This window comes from Oxyura jamaicensis, chromosome 28, assembly GCF_011077185.1.
Source record: "Oxyura jamaicensis isolate SHBP4307 breed ruddy duck chromosome 28, BPBGC_Ojam_1.0, whole genome shotgun sequence".
NCBI lineage: Eukaryota > Metazoa > Chordata > Aves > Anseriformes > Anatidae > Oxyura > Oxyura jamaicensis.
In genome coordinates, this window is record NC_048920.1 from 4,334,308 (window position 1) to 4,351,845 (window position 17,538).

The 17,538-nt window shown below is 68.1% G+C and overlaps 1 protein-coding gene across 1 annotated transcript; it reads right to left on the reverse strand.

Annotated features, from left to right (window-relative positions):
* Positions 1 to 1,171: 1,171 nt before the first annotated feature.
* On the reverse strand, positions 1,172 to 2,800 carry LOC118155427 (nuclear factor 1-like). Its single transcript, XM_035308694.1, has 3 exons — positions 2,544 to 2,800; positions 1,856 to 2,466; positions 1,172 to 1,181 (listed from the first exon to the last, which is right to left on the reverse strand). Exons 1-3 carry the CDS (start codon positions 2,745 to 2,747, stop codon positions 1,172 to 1,174), a joined length of 825 nt encoding a protein of 274 aa, XP_035164585.1. The 5' UTR covers positions 2,748 to 2,800.
* Positions 2,801 to 17,538: the final 14,738 nt, after the last annotated feature.

The window sequence follows — 17,538 nt, forward strand, 5'->3', positions numbered from 1 at the left end:
GCGACCTTAACAGGGAAAGTGAGCGGCGGCCAGGCCTTATCAGAGAGTATTTACAGCCGCCGTGTTCCCAATTAGACATCAGGTGACTGCGGCTGCTGGGGACCCAGACACCAGGGTCAAGGTCACGGGCAGGAGGGTGGCAGGGGGGCGGCCGCCTCCCCTGAGGACACCCGTGGCTGCGGGGCCACTGGGGAACCCCCCTGGCACCCACACCGCGGGGTCCCCGCTGCTGGCGCCGCAGCCGTCATCGAGGTCCTCGTCCCTGCCGGCAGCACAGCCACTGCAGGGCTCCCAGCCCGACCCGGGGGGGGGGGTCCCAGTCCAGCCCAGTACAGGGTGCCCCCAGCACGGCAAGCAGCACCCCAGTTAAGCCCAGTGCCCTGACCCAGTTCAGCCCAGCAGGGCCAAGCACACAACACCCCCCCTACGCTGCCCAGCACCCGATGCCGCATCCGGCCCCCCACCCCAAGCAGCACCCGCGGCCCCGCACCCAGCACAGTGCCCGTGGTCCCCGGTGCACCCGCTGGGAAATGGCCGCGCCCGCTGGGTCCCATCCTGCCCTCGAGCGCGCGGGTGGGAAGCGCTGGCACAACGCGCACGCACACGTGCACTCACACGTGCGAGCACACGTGCACGCACACACGTGCAGACGCCAGCCCTGGGGCAGGATCCAGCCCCGGCGGGCACGGTGCAAGGTGTGCCCGGCTCTCCCCGACCCACCGGACACCGACGGGTGCTTGGCGGTGTCCCATGGGTGGGGGGCTCCCCGGAGAGGCCACCGAGGCGCGGGACAACGCCGGGTGCTGGTTTTGGGGAGTAATCCCCAGACTCACTGTGGGACAACGTCGCCGGGCATCGCGACCTGCCCGTCCCCAAAGCCACGAGGGTTTTTGTGACCCAAAACCCGCATCCCTCCAGCGCCCGGCCCACCCGCCCTGAGGGGGGGCACGGGGAGCCTGGCAGACCACGGTGGCTTCTGGGGGACCTGGGTGACGCCCGGCACATCCACCCACGCCCGCTGTGATTTATGGCCCCTGATGTGATTTTTTCAACCCCCTTTGTTGGGATTACAGCCCCGAGAGCCCCCTCGGTGCCATGATCCATCCTTGGGCCGCGGCCAGCGCCAGCAGCGCCGCGAGGGGAGCAGCCTCCCTGCACTCCCCTCATTGCATCAGCTGTGGCTGGGCGCAGGGGGACATCGGGGAGCAGGGGGACATCGGGGGGCACGGGAGGACCCAGCCGTGAGACCTTTTCTCAGCCCAAGTTGAGCACATGGGCTACAAAGGTCCCTTCCCCGTGGGGCTCCACCTGCGTGCCCCCTGCGCCCGGTGCCAGCAGAGTTGCATGTAGTGGCACGGCGCCGGCCGGGGCCAGCGAAGCTGCCCTGGTAAAGTAGGAGCTGCCCCGAGCTCCAAGCTTCGTCCTCCTGGCATGCGGGGAGGTGGCGGGAGCTGGCAGCGAGGACGGTGGCTTCGGGACCTATTCCTGGCCACACTGCGTCTGCCTCGCCCACCGTGCCTCAGTTTCCCCACTCTGATCGGGAAGGTGGCCACGGCAAACGGCTGCTGGGCTGCTGCCAGCATCCCTGGGGACACGCTGGGGATGGGCTGTCCTTTCCTGGCCCACATCACCGCCTGCTGCCCTGGGCAGCATCATCAGCACCCTCGGGGACCGCTCGCTCCACGTCCCTCCCCGGGAGCCAGGATCGCTGCCAGGTGGGGCAGAGGGCAGGCGTGGGCAGCAGCGGGGTGGGGGGCACCCACGTGGGACGGGATTCACTGCGGTGTGCTGAGCCCTGGGCTCCTCTCCGCGGGGCTGGGGAGGCAAGATTCGTCCCCGGCGTGGCGTCCCCGACCTGCGGCACGAGGAGGGAAGGAGAAGCAAAGTCCCCCGGCTCCGTCCCCCTCCCCGAGAGCTCCCCAGGCAGCGCCTACCTCTCTCGCGGACGAAGTAGGCCAGGTAGAGGTCGAGCTCCTTGACGGAGACGCTGATGTGGTGGGGCTGGACGCAGAGGATGGGGTTGGTGCACTGGCCCGACTTGACCAGGCGCTCGCCGTCCGTGCTCTCCAGCGGGATCCCTTTGAAGAGGATGACCATGACGAGGTCGAGCCGCCACACCTTGTCCGCCTGCCGCAGGCAGTCGATGCGGCGCATCTTGCCCTTCTGGTCGGGGTTGGAGAGGACGCAGCACGAGGGCTTCTTGCCCGTGATGGAGAGCACGAAGTCCTCGCGGCACTCGGGCCGGATGTCCTTGCGCAGCTTGGCCAGGAGGCGCGAGGCCCACTTCTGCTTGACCTCGGGCTTCTCGCTCAGCAGCTCGTCCTTCACCGCCCTCTCCTCGTCCTTCGTCATCCTCTTCTCGTGCTTCTTGAAGTACTTGCGCTTGCGGGCCTGCAGGTTGAACCAGGTGTAGGCGAAGGCCCGGACGTGGGGGAGCAGCGCCTCGATGAAGGGGTGGAACTCATCCTGTGGGAGCACAGGGACAGGCTGTCACCCCCGGCCGAGCCCGTGTCCCCCCCCCCCCCCCGTGTCCCCAGACCCACCCCCGGCCACCCGCGGGGACCCGCTGGGGACATCCCCGCCGGGCCACGTCCCCGTTGGACCAGCGGCCAGCAGGCAGGGAAGCGGCACACGCCCGCCGGGGACGGGACCCCCCAGCCCCGCACAACCGGGATGCAGAGGGGGACACGGGACATCGCCCCTGCGTCCCCGGCGGCACCCATAAATCCCGCCAGGCCACCAAACATGGCCTGGGCGCGACGGAGCCGACGGGGCCGCGGAGGGGCAGGCGCTGACGTCAGGCGTGCTGTGTCGGCAGGATCCGAGCCCTCTCCCCTTCCCACCCACGCGCGCCGGGATCCGTTCCCGACAGGCGCAGAAATCCCGCCTGACATCTCACCCAGCCGCGCCGGGTGCCCAGTGGCCGCCCGAGCCACCCGGGTCGGGTCCCCAGCACCCCGGGGGTGGCACCCGAGGCGGGCGCTCCACGGGCCGCGGGTGCCACGGCGCTCCCCGCTCCCTCCGGACCGAGGAAACTCCCCCCAGTTTGCCCCAGTTCTGGCCAGCCCGGCTGCTGGCGGCCGGCCCAGTGAGCAATGCGTGCTCTGACTGTCTTTTTCCACTTGGCTGCTGGATGAGGCCGTCCCCGAAAGAAAACAAGGAAAGTGCATCCATCTCCCCGGCCCCTCCTTCCCGCATCCGATTTTCCCAGTTCGGAAAAAATCCGTGCTTCCTGGCTGGGGCTGGGGAAGGGGGGGGATGGAGGGGGACACACACGCACGGGGCACGGTGAGGTGTCCGGAGCCCTCCCGGCGGGGCGCGGGGCTCGGAGCTGGAAAATCAACGTGGCCGGGCTCCCCGGCGCTTGGGGCAGCTGGGTTGAGGCCGGTTTGCGTTGGGAAAACAGCCCCCGTGCCCCAGCTGGGTGCAGAGGGAGCACGGCTGGGAGACGGCAAGGAGCAGCCCTGGGCAGGATCCGGCCCTGAGGGTGCCGTGGGGGGACCTGGCACAGAGCAAGCGGGCGCGGGAATGGAGAGGGCTGCGAGAAGCGGGGTTGGCTTTAGGGAGGGTGCAAATTGGCCTCTGCCTGCCCACCACCATCGCTCCAACCCTTCCAAAAGCCTTTTTTCCCCTCATTTTCTCACTCCCCCCCCCAGCCGGATTGCGGCGGCACAGCTGAGGGCAGGGCGAGGGCGAAGCAGCCCCGTGGTGCGCAGCCGGGGCGGAAGCAAAGCGCGTCCCCCAGGGCAGGGTTTGGCCCGCGGGGCCCCTCACTGCGGGCGGTGCTGTGCAGCGGGACGGGACCCAGCCCCACGCTGCAGCCCCACGCCTGGGCTGGGGGGGGGGGGGGACACGTCCGGGGGGGCTGGCTGCAGGGAGGGGGACCCAAGCCTGGGCAGGACCCGTGCAAGGACGGAGCCCCCGCTGCAGGCTGCGGACAGCGGTGCCGTGCCTCGGCCAAAGCAGCCCTATCCCCAGGCGACCCCGCTGTCCCCTCCTGGCACCAGCCGTCCCTGCTGGGGCTCCCGCCCGGCCCCAGCCCCAGCACAGCCCCAGGGCAGCCCCGCACAGCCCCCGTTGCTGTCCAGACCCACTCCCTGGATCCCAGAACCTGCTGGCCCCCGAGCCAGGTCCCCTTGCACAGATCCCAGTCACGACCAGCACATCTCCACCCACGCCCAGAAGTTCCCTCAAGCACAGACCCCAATATTTCCCAGCACAGCACCCCCTGGAAGCTGAAGGCCCCCGCTCCAGACCCATTTTATCCCCCACTGACCCCAGCAGCATCACCAGAGCTGTGACCTCGACGGGTGTCCCCTCACAGCCCAGAAGGACCCATCCTTGCTGGGGGACCCATTCTGATCACGGGGACCCATCCTTGCTGGGGGATAGATTTGCCACGTGGACCCACCCTGCCTGCAGGGACCCATCCCAACCCCGGGGATCCATCCTGCCCAGGGGACTCATCCTGCCCAGGGGACTCATCCTGCCCAGGGGATCCCATCCTGCCCGTGGAGCCGTCCCTGCCAGCTGCTCCCGGGGCGTCCACAGCCCCACACGGCCGCAGGGTCTGGTTCCCTCCCCAGCAGCAGCCGCTAATTCAGTGCAGCTGGGCAAGGGCTGGGCATGTGTCTTAAATCAGGGAAGAAGGTCAAAGAAAAGTAAGACAGGAGCTGAAAAAAGAAGCAGCGAGTTCCAAAAACAATACTTGGCCGGGGCGGTGGGCGGCTGATCTTCCTTGGTGGCCGGTTATTCAGGCGAGCCCTACAAATTGCTGCCATACCCCGGCCCCCGCCACCCTCCCCGGGCAGCTGGTGGCAGGGCCGGCCGGAGGGCACCGCGCCGTTGTCCCCTCACTGTGGGCAGTGACACCCCGGGGACACCACGCAGGGACCGTGGAGGCAGCACCTCGGGGGCTGCTCACCCTCACCACAAGGCCACGGGACGAGCGGCTACCCCACCACCCTTGGGGCCCCCGGAGCTGTGGTGGGGCCCCCCCTCACCCCCGCGGGCACCGCAGCAGGATTATGGAGAGCCGGGAGCCGAACCCAAAGCCGATCAGCCCCTCGCCAACTTTCCCTCCCGCCCGGCTTATCCCGCGCGGAGATGCGGCACCGCGCTAAGCCGCTTTAGCGGGGCCAGGCGAGGCCAGCCGGGGGCACGGGGACAGCTGCTGGGACACCACGGCTCGGGGACAGCCGGAGGGGGCTCACTGCCTGCCCAGCAGGGAGCTGCGTCCCCAAAGCCGGGCATGGAGGTGGCAGGGGACGGCTCGAGGACACTGCGGTTGCAGCCATGGTCTCCTAGATCCCCGCCACTCCCACTTGTCCCCCAGCCCAGGGGACACCGCACACCCAGGGGACACGCCAGCAGGGCTGGAGACTGTCCCTGTGCCCGCAGGCACTGTGCACGGGTGTCCCCCACCCCGGGTGATGCCGGTCGGGTCCACCCCAAGCTTTGCCGTGGGACGCGGTGGCAGGGAAGCGCTTTCTGCCTGCTCGTCCCCAGCCAGCGCTGCCGGCCCCGTAACGCCCACCCCAGGCGCACGGCGCTGCACCCCCCGAAAAAAAGCACCCGTCCCCCCCCCCCCCAACCCACCCAGCCCCGGCACCCGCAGCTCGGCGCAGCGCCGGCAAAGGGCTGGTTAACTTTTCCTCCTGTTGTTTTTCATTTGCTGGGCTGGGAAGCAGAGACATGCTGCAATACCACAGACAAGGCTGTTCTCGGGGCATTTCCGGCCGGGAATCTGGCAGCAGAGCCTGTTCTTGGGCCCCTTCCAGCCCGGGCTTGTAAAGCCCCGCGACCCGGGGAGGAGCCGCCCATGTCAGGGTGCTGCTGGCACCGGGCCCCCTCCGTGCTGCCCTTCTGGGCTGGGGGAGGTCGGGCTGGGAGGGGAAACCGAGGCACAGGCTGCCCCGTCTCCATCCCGGTGTCCATCCTGCCGTGGGGCTGGGAGGGGAAGGACAAACGGATGCTCTGCGAGGTGCTGGGCACGCCGTGCCGGGATCAGCTCCCGCAGCCTGGGGGAGGCACAGCCGGGGCGCTGCCTCTCCCCATGCTCCTGCCTGTCCTCATGGCTCCGCACCCCGGCTGCGTGGCCGTGGCGGGTGCCTTCCACCTGGGGACACAGGGACACACGCTGTGCCACCCAGGGATGTCACGGGGGTGGGCAGCCCCTCCTACACACAGCCAGGGTGGGCGATTCCTCCACTGCATGCGAAGCATTGCGGCACGGGCACCGTGGCATCAGGCACCCTGGCATCGGGCACCGCGGCATCGGGCACCGTGGCATAGGCTGGCCGAGCCTCCAAGGCTCCTTTGCATGAGCACCTTGTCCAAACAGGTCGGGCTCTGCGAAGCAGCCTGAATTTTCCAATGAAAAAACGTTTCCTCAGGAAATTCCCGAGCAGTTTTCATGGGGGAGGAGGAGGGGGACGGGATGGGATGGGATGGGACGGGATGGGACGGATGGTCACCTCGGCCACGGGTTTTGCTCCCCACCAGTGTGACCCCCAGCCCTGGGGGCAGCACGAAGCCGATTGAGCCACGGGTGCGGAGAGGTGCGGGGCGCCCTCGCGGCATCTCGGCCCTGCAGAGACCACACAGCGTTTATTTTATTAAAGGATGCTCAGCCTCTCCGCCAGCCAACCACACACCTCAAAAATGCTGCCGGCTCCGACGGTCTCCGCTCCTGCCAGCTCCCGATCCCCGGGGCCGGACGAGCCCGGGCAGGGGCTGGCACGCTGGGTGCTCCGCGCCGTGCCCGCCTGCCCCGCGGGGACCCGCCGCGCTCGGGACGAGCCGGGGGGATGCACCACGCTCTCCCCTCGCCCCGAAAATCCTGAGCCTGACTTCTATGCAAATCCCCAGCGGAGACCAGGAGATGCTCCCCGCTGTCGGCCTCGGTTTCCCCGCTCCCCGGCACGCGGACGCCGTCGGCGCGGGCGGTGTGTGCTCCCCACAGCCCCCGCTCGTACGCGCAGAGCCTCCGGTAGCCGCTTATTAACTGTTCGCAGAAACGGCTCTCGGTAATAAGTTAACCTGGTAATGAGACCTGTTGCCGAGACAGATGCAAATGATTTCAAAGTGCTCATTAGAGGGTATTGAAGGAAGGCACTTAGTCCCTGAAATGCACCCAACCTTTCTCGGGGCCGTCCCTGCAACATATTAGAGCCCATTTTACAATAATTGCTCCAGAGGAGGAAATCTATTTGGATTCATCATAAAGTATTTATTAACAAGAGCTTATTCATAATTTTTGCTGCTCTCCGGCATGGTGTGGCCGAGCTTCCCGGCCGGCTCTGCACGTCCTGGCGAGGCCTCGCGGCGCTGCCGGCGCAGGTGCGTGGCCGGGAGGGAAACTGAGGCACGCCAGGCAACACGGCTCTGAGCGCGCGGTCCCGCTGCCGCACGAAGGAACGCCACCCAAAAATGCCACAAAAAGCAAACGGGGAAGAGACAAAGGCTGGAAGCATTCACCGAGCGGGGCCAGCGGGAGAGGAGGGATTGCATGCTCTGTCCCCACTCCTCGGCCATCCCTGTCCCTGTGGTGTGGACCCCGAAATGGCCCAGATGGGGGGTCCCCACGGTGGCACCTTGGGGTGTGCCCTGAAATCAGCCCTGTCTCACCCGCGGGGGCTGCGGGGATGGGCACCCTCCTGGGGAGCGCAGACCAAGCCGGGATGGAGGAGGGAGGTCCCTGCACTGCTGCACCCCACAGGGACCCCACCCAGGACAGCAGGGGACACGAGTGGGTGCACAGCAGGTCCTACACAGTGCCTGGGGACAGCAGGGCATGGTCCGAGCCCCCTCCAGCCCCTCCATGTGCGGTCCCCGGGTGCCCCCCCGAGCCCCTTGGTGCCACCCCAGCTGGGGGACAGGCGCACGGTGGCAGCCAACGCTCCCAGGGATGGTACGAGCTGTGCCGCCGCCCCCGCGCGCACCGTCCGTGGAGGTGCCGTGGGGTAGAACAGGCTGTGACGGCCCCGCTGTCCCCGGCTCCCCCTTAGTCGGGGTGGGGACGACCCAGCCCCATGCTTGCAAAACCCCTCGCAGCCCACGCCAGGGCACCGTGCCCTGCCCGGGGCCACCTCCCAGCAGCTCCCCACCACAGAGCCCCGCTGCCTTTCTCCCCGCCGCCGAAAACACTGGGGCTCCAGGGCTGGACCGTACCCAAAACGGGGTCTGGATGTGGCCGCCCTGCTCAGAGGGTGGGATGGATACAGAAAGAGGCTCAGCCACAACGGGTACACGGGCAGAGAGAGGCTCTCCCCCTTCAGTAACCGCCTCGGTGCTCAGCGCCGGGCAGGATCAGCCCGGGATGCTGCAGCTTGGATAACTACCGCGCCCAGCACGCACCCCAGCCCTGTGCGCGCCACCGCCACCGCCCCAAAACACCCCGCCGCCACCCCAAAACACCCCGCCGCCTCCTTTGAACCCTGCACGCCCCAGCCCTGCCACCCCCCTCCTGGCCCCCCCAGGCTGCGGCAGCCCCCGAGCGGTGCCGGTGCCCGCCCGCGCCTACGTGCCGGGGTGGGAGGCGATGCCGGCGCAGGTGGCGCGGGGCTGCGAGCGGCAGCCGGGAGCTCGCCGAGGCGGCTTCCCCGGGTCACGGGAGGCCGCGGCAGGCAGCGAACTTGCCAGTTGCTTTGGAAAACAGCAGGAAGAAAAGCAGCTCTCTTTGCAGCCCGGGGCTCAGGTGCCAGCGCTGCCTGGGCCGGCGCCAGCTTGCGCAGCCCTCCCCGGGGAGGCAGCACCGCGGGGAAGCCGAGGGAGGCCCAGGTGGGCTGCGGCTTTGGGGGGGTCTCCCCAGGACGGAGGGGCTGGTGGGGGTTTTGAGCTCCCTCCTCACGAGCCCTGCATCCTGGGGGTGGGGGGCACCCCTGGGTGCGGCATGCGCCCCCAGCCCTACGCTGTCACCCTGCCTCCGGTCTCCCCGCGTGCGCCCTCGCCGCTGGCACCACCCCAGCCTCGCTCAGTGCTCCCCGAGCGGGGAAGTGTGGCCGCAGGGTGCAGGGATGGGGCAAGGGTGCCCCGGGGACGGAGCCAGGATGGGGCTGGGGAGGGGGACGCAGTGGGGGGGGGGGGGGGGCACCCGAGGCTGTTCGCTGCCTCCCTGCGGACGTGCCGACGTGCTCAGCTCGCCCAGCGCCGCCGTTCCCCCAGGTGCCCCCGTTCCCCTCGGGGTGCAGGAGCCGACGGCTCAGCCGCCTCCCCGGGGCAACCCGGCCTGCCCCCAAGGATGGGAATGGGGAAACTGAGGCACGGTGCCCGCAGGGGCCTGGGAAGCAGCACCGGGTAGGGGGAAACGGCCAAGAAGATGTCCCCCAGCCCCAAGAGGTGCCCCGTGGCCGGCAGCGCTGCAGCCACGTGGCTTCCCAGCCGACCCCCCCTGGGGCTGCGAGGAAGGGAAATGTTTTATGGAACTGGAAAAAAAAAGGGTTGCCAGCAAGCCCCGGCCCTGCCAGCTCCTCCGCCCGGCCCTGCGTCAGCTGGGGCAGAGCTGGAGTCCCCCCCCATCCCCGCCCCATGTCCCCGGTGGCACCTGGGATGTGTCACCGGGATGGTGGCAGCTTGCAGCCCGAGCTGGCACCGCCGCCTGCGCAGAGGGAAACTGAGGCAGGGGAGACGCCCCGGGGCTGGCAGCGCGGTGCAGGCGAACACGTGTTGGGGCGAGGGAGCCGTGCCAGCTCCCCCAGCATCCCCCCTGCCCCCCCCCCCCCCGGGCAGCACAGGTCGAGCCCAGGGCTCTGAGCCCGGCTTTAGCCCCTGACGCAGGAGGTTTTATTTCCCTCCTGACGTATTTTTAGCCCTGCTTGCTCCGTCCTGGCCTTTCCGAGGGGGATTAATTCCTCTGCCCTCCGGCACCATTAAAGGTGGGGGGGTGCAAAGGGGGTTGGGTGGGGGGCAACTCCCACCTGGGGGGTGCCTGCAGTGCGGGGGGGTCACCGGAGGGTCCGGGAGCCCTGAGCTGGGCAGCACGACCCATGCAACGGGAGCGCAGGAGCCGCACCGACAGGCGCACGGCACCCCCAAACCGCCCCCCCGGGCTACAACCAACCCAGCCCAGCACCGCTCCCCCCCCCCAGGGTGCCCATGGCTGGGATGGTGGCATTGTGTCGTCCCACCCCCCTGCAAATCCAGCCCTGCGGGCTGGCAGCAAGTCACCGTTTAAAAATAACCCCGGCCTTTCGCGGCGCAGCCGGCGACCTCGCAGGAGGATTTGGCCGCGGTGAAGAGTTCACGCCCCCCCCGTGCCCCCCCATCGCCTGCCTCCCATCTGGCCGCGCTCAGCTTCAGCTCCTGCGTGTCATCCCGGGGGCTGGGGACGCTGGCCAGCAGCCTGGGGACAGGGCTGCCTCGGTGTTTGGGGCACAAGAGCTCGCCTCGAAAGGCAGACGCTGCCTGTAGAGGTGGGGAAACTGAGGCACCCAGGTCAGGGCACGGCTCTCCCGTGGACCCTGAGAGGATCCCCGAGGGGGATGGCGTGGCCCGAGTGCGGTCAGCTCCTGCACGCCGAGAGGCACCGAGAGCGCAGCCAGGCACATCCTTGGCACCGACGGGTCCTTGCCTCCCGGGACACCGCTGTCACCGCTAAGTGACACTGCCACACCGCCGAGCCGGCAGTGCCAGCCTGCCTCGTGACGTGGAGCCCACGAGCCACCGGCCCTGGGCCACCTGCCCAGCCTGGCCCCGAGCCCAGCAAGGCCGCCGGGAGCCATCGCTCGCAGGAGTCCAAGGTCCCTGAGCGGGGCCGGGCACTTTGGGAGCCAGCGTCCCCGCCACCAGCTCCAGTGCCCAAGGGGAATGGACGGAAACCCCAGGTGGGCTGGATCCTGCCGCGCGGGGCATGTTGGGTGTCAGCAGGGAGCAGTGCTGCCAGCCGCAGCAGCGCGGTGCCTCCAAGCACCGCAGGCCCTGGGACAGGGGTGGCACGGGCTGGCGTCCCCAGGTGTCACCTTGCCCACCCCATGCGGGGGCTTTGGGGAACCCCAAGGTGAGGGGGCACGTCGTGGCACACCCGTTACCAGCACAGGCAGGCGTGCAAGCTTGCACGCTCCCCGCCGCACGTGTGCGCCCACGTGCTGGGCACTCAGCACCGTGTGGTGCAGAAGCCCCGGGGCAGGCAGCGCACCCATCCTGCTGGTGCTGGGTTTCCCGCAGCACCCAGCCCCTGCACCGACCCTGAGCAGGACACGGCGAGGCCACGGCGGTGCCGCCGGCGAGTTCCCTGCCTGCCCAATTCACCACCGCAAGGCGAGGAGGCTCGTGAGCGCGTCCCGGTTTCCTCCGGCGGTACCTCAGGATGCGATGCAGTCATCGCTAATGCATCTGGACTCATTTACAGGGATGAGAAAATGTTTCCAGGTTTCCCACAAAGTCCCATTAAGATCCCAGTATGACTCTATTTTTAGTGCCCGCATCGACAACGCCTTCCCCAGCCACCCCGGCACTCCGGCGCGCCGCCCCGCGCGGCTCCAGGCACCCGCGGGGCACTCGGGGCTGTCGGTGCCAGCGCCCGCCGTGGGGAGCGGGGCCACGCATGGGGCTGTGGGGTTGTTGGGGCAAAGCCCCAGCTTCGTGCCCCCAGAGGAGCTGGGTGGAGGGGGACGCGTGGCCCCATCCTACAACCAAGCCTGGGTGCACCCACTCCTGGCGCGCGGGGCAGCGGGGTTTTGCACAGCACCCACGGGTGTCTCCCAGCACCCTGCTGCAGGGATGTCTGCCGCAGCCCCCAGCCTGGCTTTTGCTCGAGAGCATCTGCAAAAGGAAACCTGGGGGGAAACAGAAGGAAAAGCGACCCCGGGCACCCAGAGGTGCAGGACCCTGCAGCGGGGCTGCGCACGCCCATGGGCGCAGGATCCCCAGCAGCACCAGCGCGGCGCCCGGCGTGTTCCCCGTGGCTCTGCTCGTTTCAGGGAGTCCCGGGGGGCCGCTGGCGGAGCTGGCGAAGCGACGCTCGGATCCTGCACATGTAGGGTGCTGCGGGCTATCTATAGCAATGACCTAACCGGGAGCCCGGCAGCGCCCGGCCCCGCACCTTCCCTTATTGGTCCGGCCGCCGGCAGAGCCCAGACCTGGTAAAGAGATTAAAGCCGTCGCAGAGCCCAAGCTTTTATCCCTTGACACGCTCGCTCCACCGCCGGGTTTCGATTTCAAAGGCTTCACATGGGCAGCTCGCAAAGCCCCCTTTGCACCGGGGGGGCTCTGCAAAGCGACGGCCGGAGCCGGGGGCAGCGGGGCGCTGGGTGCCCAGGGCCAAGGCTCCCAGCCCGTGCTGTAGCCGAGGAGCGGGGGCCGTCCCCGCGCAGCCCCGGGTGACCTGAGGACACCCCGGCAGCGGGGTCGGAGCCTCCCTGCAGAGCAGAAACGTGCTGCGTGCCTGCAAAGCGTCTGCAGCCGCAGGGCTGGGGAAGGGGTGGCCGAGCAGAGGGGAATTTCCCCAGCTTTTTTTTTTTTTTTCTCTCTTTTTTTTTTTTTTCCGACGACAAACTCCTCGGCTTGTGCAATTAGAGAAATTTGTTTAACAAACTCTCCAGGGAGAGGAGCGGGAAGGTGGGGTGGCATGCAGCCAGGGGCTCTGCTCGCACAGGCCCCGTCTCCCCTCCCTCCAGAGCCTTTGATCCGCAGCGTGCGTTTCGGGGAGGAAGAGGAGCGGTTCCCTTCGGCCACGCCGACCCCGCTGCAGGGTGACGGTCACCCCGCTGCACCCCCTGTGCCACACATGCGCACCCATGCGCGCACCCTCGCGTGCCCACGCGTGCCGGCGGGCGCGCACACGCTCCGGCATCCGCGCGCGCCCGGCTTCTCTTTCTCATGCGATGCCATTTCCATCCAAAACCCTTTACTCTGCACTTTTCTCCTCGGCGCGGCTTCATTTGTATTCACACCGCGCCGCTCGCCTGTCCTGGCGCACAGGTTACTAAAGGAGATTTCGCAGCGCGGCGCGGCTCACGTTACGGTTCTCGCTGTCTCACTTTCCCGAGTCGCAGGGCAGCAGCCGGGGGACTGCAGGATTAGGGGGGGGAGAAGGAAACGGCAGATCCCGGCTCCAGCCGTGCAGCCGTGGGACGAAGCGCCCGGCTGTGCCGGGTGGCTCCCGGGGGAGCTGGCACAGCACCAGCGCTCTCCATCCTCCCCGGCAGCCGCCGCGCTGCCGCAAGGTGGGAGCCGCTGGCGCGGGGGCATCGCCGAGGGAGCGAGTGGGGAGCGGCGCCTCTCGTTTCGGGGAAAGGGGAAACGTCTGGGTGGAAAATCAACATTTCTCTCTCTCCCTCTCTCTCCCTCTCTTTTTTTTTTTTTCCCTTTGAAAGTAAAAATATTTCTTGGGTTTTAGTGATCAGAAACATGTTGGGGGTTTTTTTTGGACAACGGCCGGTCAAATACCGTTTTCTCCGCGAAGGGAATGCAGGGGCCCTTTGCAAGGAGAACAAAAATGTCTTAAGAAACACAATAAAAACCCTTTTTGTAAAAAAAAAAAAAGAAAAAAGTCCATGAACTCGGACAAACTCCCGGGGCCTGAAAGGCAGCTGGGGAAGAGGGGTCAGCAGGAGGGCCGGATCCTGGCGCTCCCGTGCCAGGCAGCGCTGCCTGGCCCCTCCTGGCATCTTGGCCGGGACAAGGTGGCTGGGAGGGGAATGCCCGGTGTAAAGCAGCCTGAAGCTGGGGATTTTGCCCAAAATGCTGATTATGGATGGCTGCTGGCAGGTGACGGCAGGATTAATGCGCTTTTAAAGCAGCGGCGAGTTAACCGAGAAATCAATCCTTGGCATGGCCTGGCCCGTGGTCCCTGCACCTGGGCAGCGGGATCCTTTCCCAGCTCCTCTCCAGGACTTGGGAAGCGCCGGGGCTTGGCGGCGGCGCAGGGCGCTGGGCGCTGGCCAAGCTGGCACGGCGCGGCGCGGCCGCGGGGGATGCCTGCCCGGGGCCGACGTGACGGATGGCGAGCCCGGCCGTGCGCCCGCTGCAAGCTGGGACCCGGCAGCGGGATGCCCGTGGGCACCCTCTGCATCCCCATCCCTCCGCCTTCCCTCCCCGAAGGAGCTCAGGCTTTTGCTGGTGCTAATTTGGGGCACCCAAACCCTCCAAAATGCTCTGGTGCCCGAACCCCACAAAGGTTTGGCGCTGGGCACCATCCTGCCGTGATGCTGGGCACCCCTCAGCACTGTCTCGGTGCCGGACCCCTTCGGCCACATTGTGGGGACGTCACCGGCGATGCCACGCGGCGCTGGCCCTACCCAACAAAGCCGAGCAGCCGTCGAGGCCCCAGCTGCTCCCCAACGCCTTTGGGCAGCGCGCAGGCTCCTCCGCCCTGCCCCGACCTGCCCGGCGCACCCCGGGGTGCCGTGGGAGAAATCCCCGCCCCGCGGGTCCCCAAGGTGCAAATTGCACCCTCGTGCTGCTCACGTACCCGGGGACCTGCCCTTAACCCCCAACAGCCTGGGCACAGGGATGGGGGACGCACATACCCCTTGCCCCCCCCAAGTGCTCAGCCCCCTCGGCGGTGCTCAGCACCACTCAGGCGCGCCATCACGTCCGTCCCCGTGCAGGAAGAGCCGCAGCACGGACGGGGGCGGCAGGCAGTGAGCCAGCCTTGCACGGAGCTGTTTTGCCTCCCCCTCCAGCCCTCCTTCTCCGCCGCCAACGAGGGACCCTGTTGCAGCCACCATCCCTGTCCCCACGGCTCTGTTTGTCCCAGTCCCTGTCCCCGCAGCTCTGCTCCTCCCTGGGATCCGTGCGGTGGCACGGGCACCAAACCTCAGGGGCCAGGCACGGGGAAGGCTGGCACAGGCGGTGTAGGGCAGGGAAGGCAGACGAGCAGGCAGGGCAAGCTGTCCCTGTCCCCAGGGCCACCCCCAGCCAGCCCTGTCTGCAGGGACCCCTCTCCATCACCACAGGCAGGGGACACCGTGCCCCTTTTCCTGCTTGCGTACAAAACCCAGGTGAGTCGTGAGTGGATGCCAAATATCACCGTGGCCGGCGCATGACGGGTGTCTCACGTGGAGAGGAGGGTGCCAGGCACCCAGGGACCTCCCGGCTCCCCCTTGCTGGCAGAGCCCCAGCCCGAGTGCAGGGGTCCAAGCCCCACGCACAAGTGCCTGCACCATGCTCTGCGCAGCCATCAGCCGCACCCAGGGCCGTACAACGGGGCCTGAATGCAGCGCTTGGAGCCCCGACCCCCCCCCCCCCCCCCCGCTGCACCCAGCTCAGGCCAGGAAAACAAAACCCTCGCACACCGTGAATCCCTCGCCGCCACCGTGGCATCCGCGCCGGGGCTGCCCGGCCGGCACGGCCGCTCCCCGGGGAGCGAGGGGCCGCAGCGCACGCCCTTTGCCGCGCCGTGCCAAGGGGAACCGAGGGCACGCAGCCAGCTCGGCTCTGCCCGCGCCCTGGCCACGCTGCAACGACTCCCACAAGCTAGAAAAAGCCGCCGGGTCAAGGCTGGAGGGCTCAGACTACAGCTCCCAGCATCCTTCCCCAGCCAGCTCAGCCTCGGGGAGAAAGAAGGCAACAAACGGAGCAATTCCCCGCTCGCTCGGAGATGCACGGGTCAGGCTTTGTTTCTCCAGGCTCCCTGCACAAGCGTGCGCGCGGCTGCGGGGCTGGGCACGCTTTGGGCTCCTTGAGGAAGCGGCGGGGGAGAAGGGGCGAGTGGAGCTGCCGGGAAGGTGAATTATCACCGGGCACCTCGGTGCGCAGGAGGAGGACGGCTAATTTATTGTGCACAGCCCCGGCCAAGTTCAAGGTGATGCCGCGGAGGCTGGTGCAGCAGCAAGGGCCTCATCCTGCCCGCAGCAGCTCCCTGCGTCCTCCTGTCCTGCTCGCGGCTGGGTTCATAAATCGCTCTTAAAAAGGGAGCTATTTTTACCGTCCTGGGATTTAAAATTAGAGAGGGCAGAAGCGGTGAGGTCCCGGGCACAGCCGGGGCGGGCACAGCACGGCGGGCGCCTCGCGGGGAAAGCCAGGCTCTCCCGAAGGTTGCATTTAAAGAACGGCCTCATTGTTTTTCCCAAACAATGCTCAGCAGATGGGAGAATTGAAAGTGTGTTGCAACCTTCCCTCTCTCCCAGCGCCGTTCCCGGCGAGCTGCTCCTATGCTTTGGCAGCCGATCTGAGCTCCCGGCTGGAAACCAGTTTGCCGGAGCTACTGGCGGAGGGGCGAGCCCCCGGCACCAGCTGCACCGCGCTCCCCTCTCACCGAGCAATCCCAAAAAGCCCAGGCAAGGCCAGGCACGGGGCCACCACCTGCCCTTGGAAGGTTTTCCAAGGGACTTTTAGGGAAGGCCCCGGTGCGAGGTGCCCGGGGGGGCTGGTTGCCCGCAGAGGCCACGTGTCCAAGCAGGTGGCAGCGGCCGGGCACCGTGCAGGATCCCCCCTGTGCCATGGGGACCGGGAGCGGTGACGGTGCTGCAGCCACATGGGACGGCGAGTGAAACCACGAGGAAAAGCCACAGCCACGTGGCCACGACGCCTCTCGCGGTGCGGCACAACGGGGCCCCCACGTCCCCGGTCCCGAAGGTGGCACCCGGCGGGGTTTGTGCTGCTGGGGGGCGCAGGCCCACGGCCCTCGTCCTGCTCCCTGTGCCAAAATGGGGCTGCGAGGATGCATCTGTGCAAAACGTGGCGCAGGGGCCCGGCGCAGGGGAGAGGGGCTCAGGCAGAGCACAGCGAGGGGAGGCTGAACAAGCCCCCGCACTGCGCCACGGCACCCAGCTCCCACCACAGCCCCGGGGCTGATGTCCCCACCTTGCTCCTGTGCTCGGGATGCTGGGGGGGGTCAGGCTCAGGCCGGGGGGGCAGCCGCAGGGTGATGCAGACGGGCTGGAGGAAAGCACGAGGCGAGGAAACGAGCGGGAGCATCACAGCGGCCGTCAGACCTACAAATCTCCCCGAGAGCTTGGGTAAATCCCTCCCCGCACAGGGATCCCCCCAACGGCTCGGCCGGGAGCCCCACGGGGGGCACGGGGACGGCGGCGGGTCTGCAGTGCTGGAGCTATTTTGGGGTGCCAACAGCCAGCCCCCCTCCCCGGGGGCAGGGAGAGGCCCTCACACGCGGAGCCCTTGGCCGTGATGCTGGTGGCGCTTCCCTGCTAATCTGGGCAGCTCCGTCTTGGTTTCCTGCCCGGTCCCTGAGAGGGGACAGAGGTGAGCTGGGGGATGGGGAGGAAGTCCCGCAGCGGGGACGGACAGCTGAGCGGGCACCGTGTCACCCTCCTCGCCGTGGGACACTCGCCCGCGGCCCTGGCCAGGAGCACGTCGTGGCCGCTGCCTTTGCCAAGGCTCCTTCTGGCCTCATCGGGCCGCGAAGCCGGGGCTCGGGCTGGCTGTGGCCGGGCTCGGAGCTGCCCAAACGGGGCTGCGAGCGGCCACCAAGGGCCTGGGGAGCTCGAGGGATTCGGGGAGCCGGCGGCGATGTCGCAGGGGAGATGCGCGAAGCCAGAGGCAGGGCGGGTCCCGCGCACGTTCCAATGTATCCACATCACCATCCGCAGCTCCCCGAGCCCGGGAGAGCCTCCCCGCCGAGCGAGTGGGATGGGA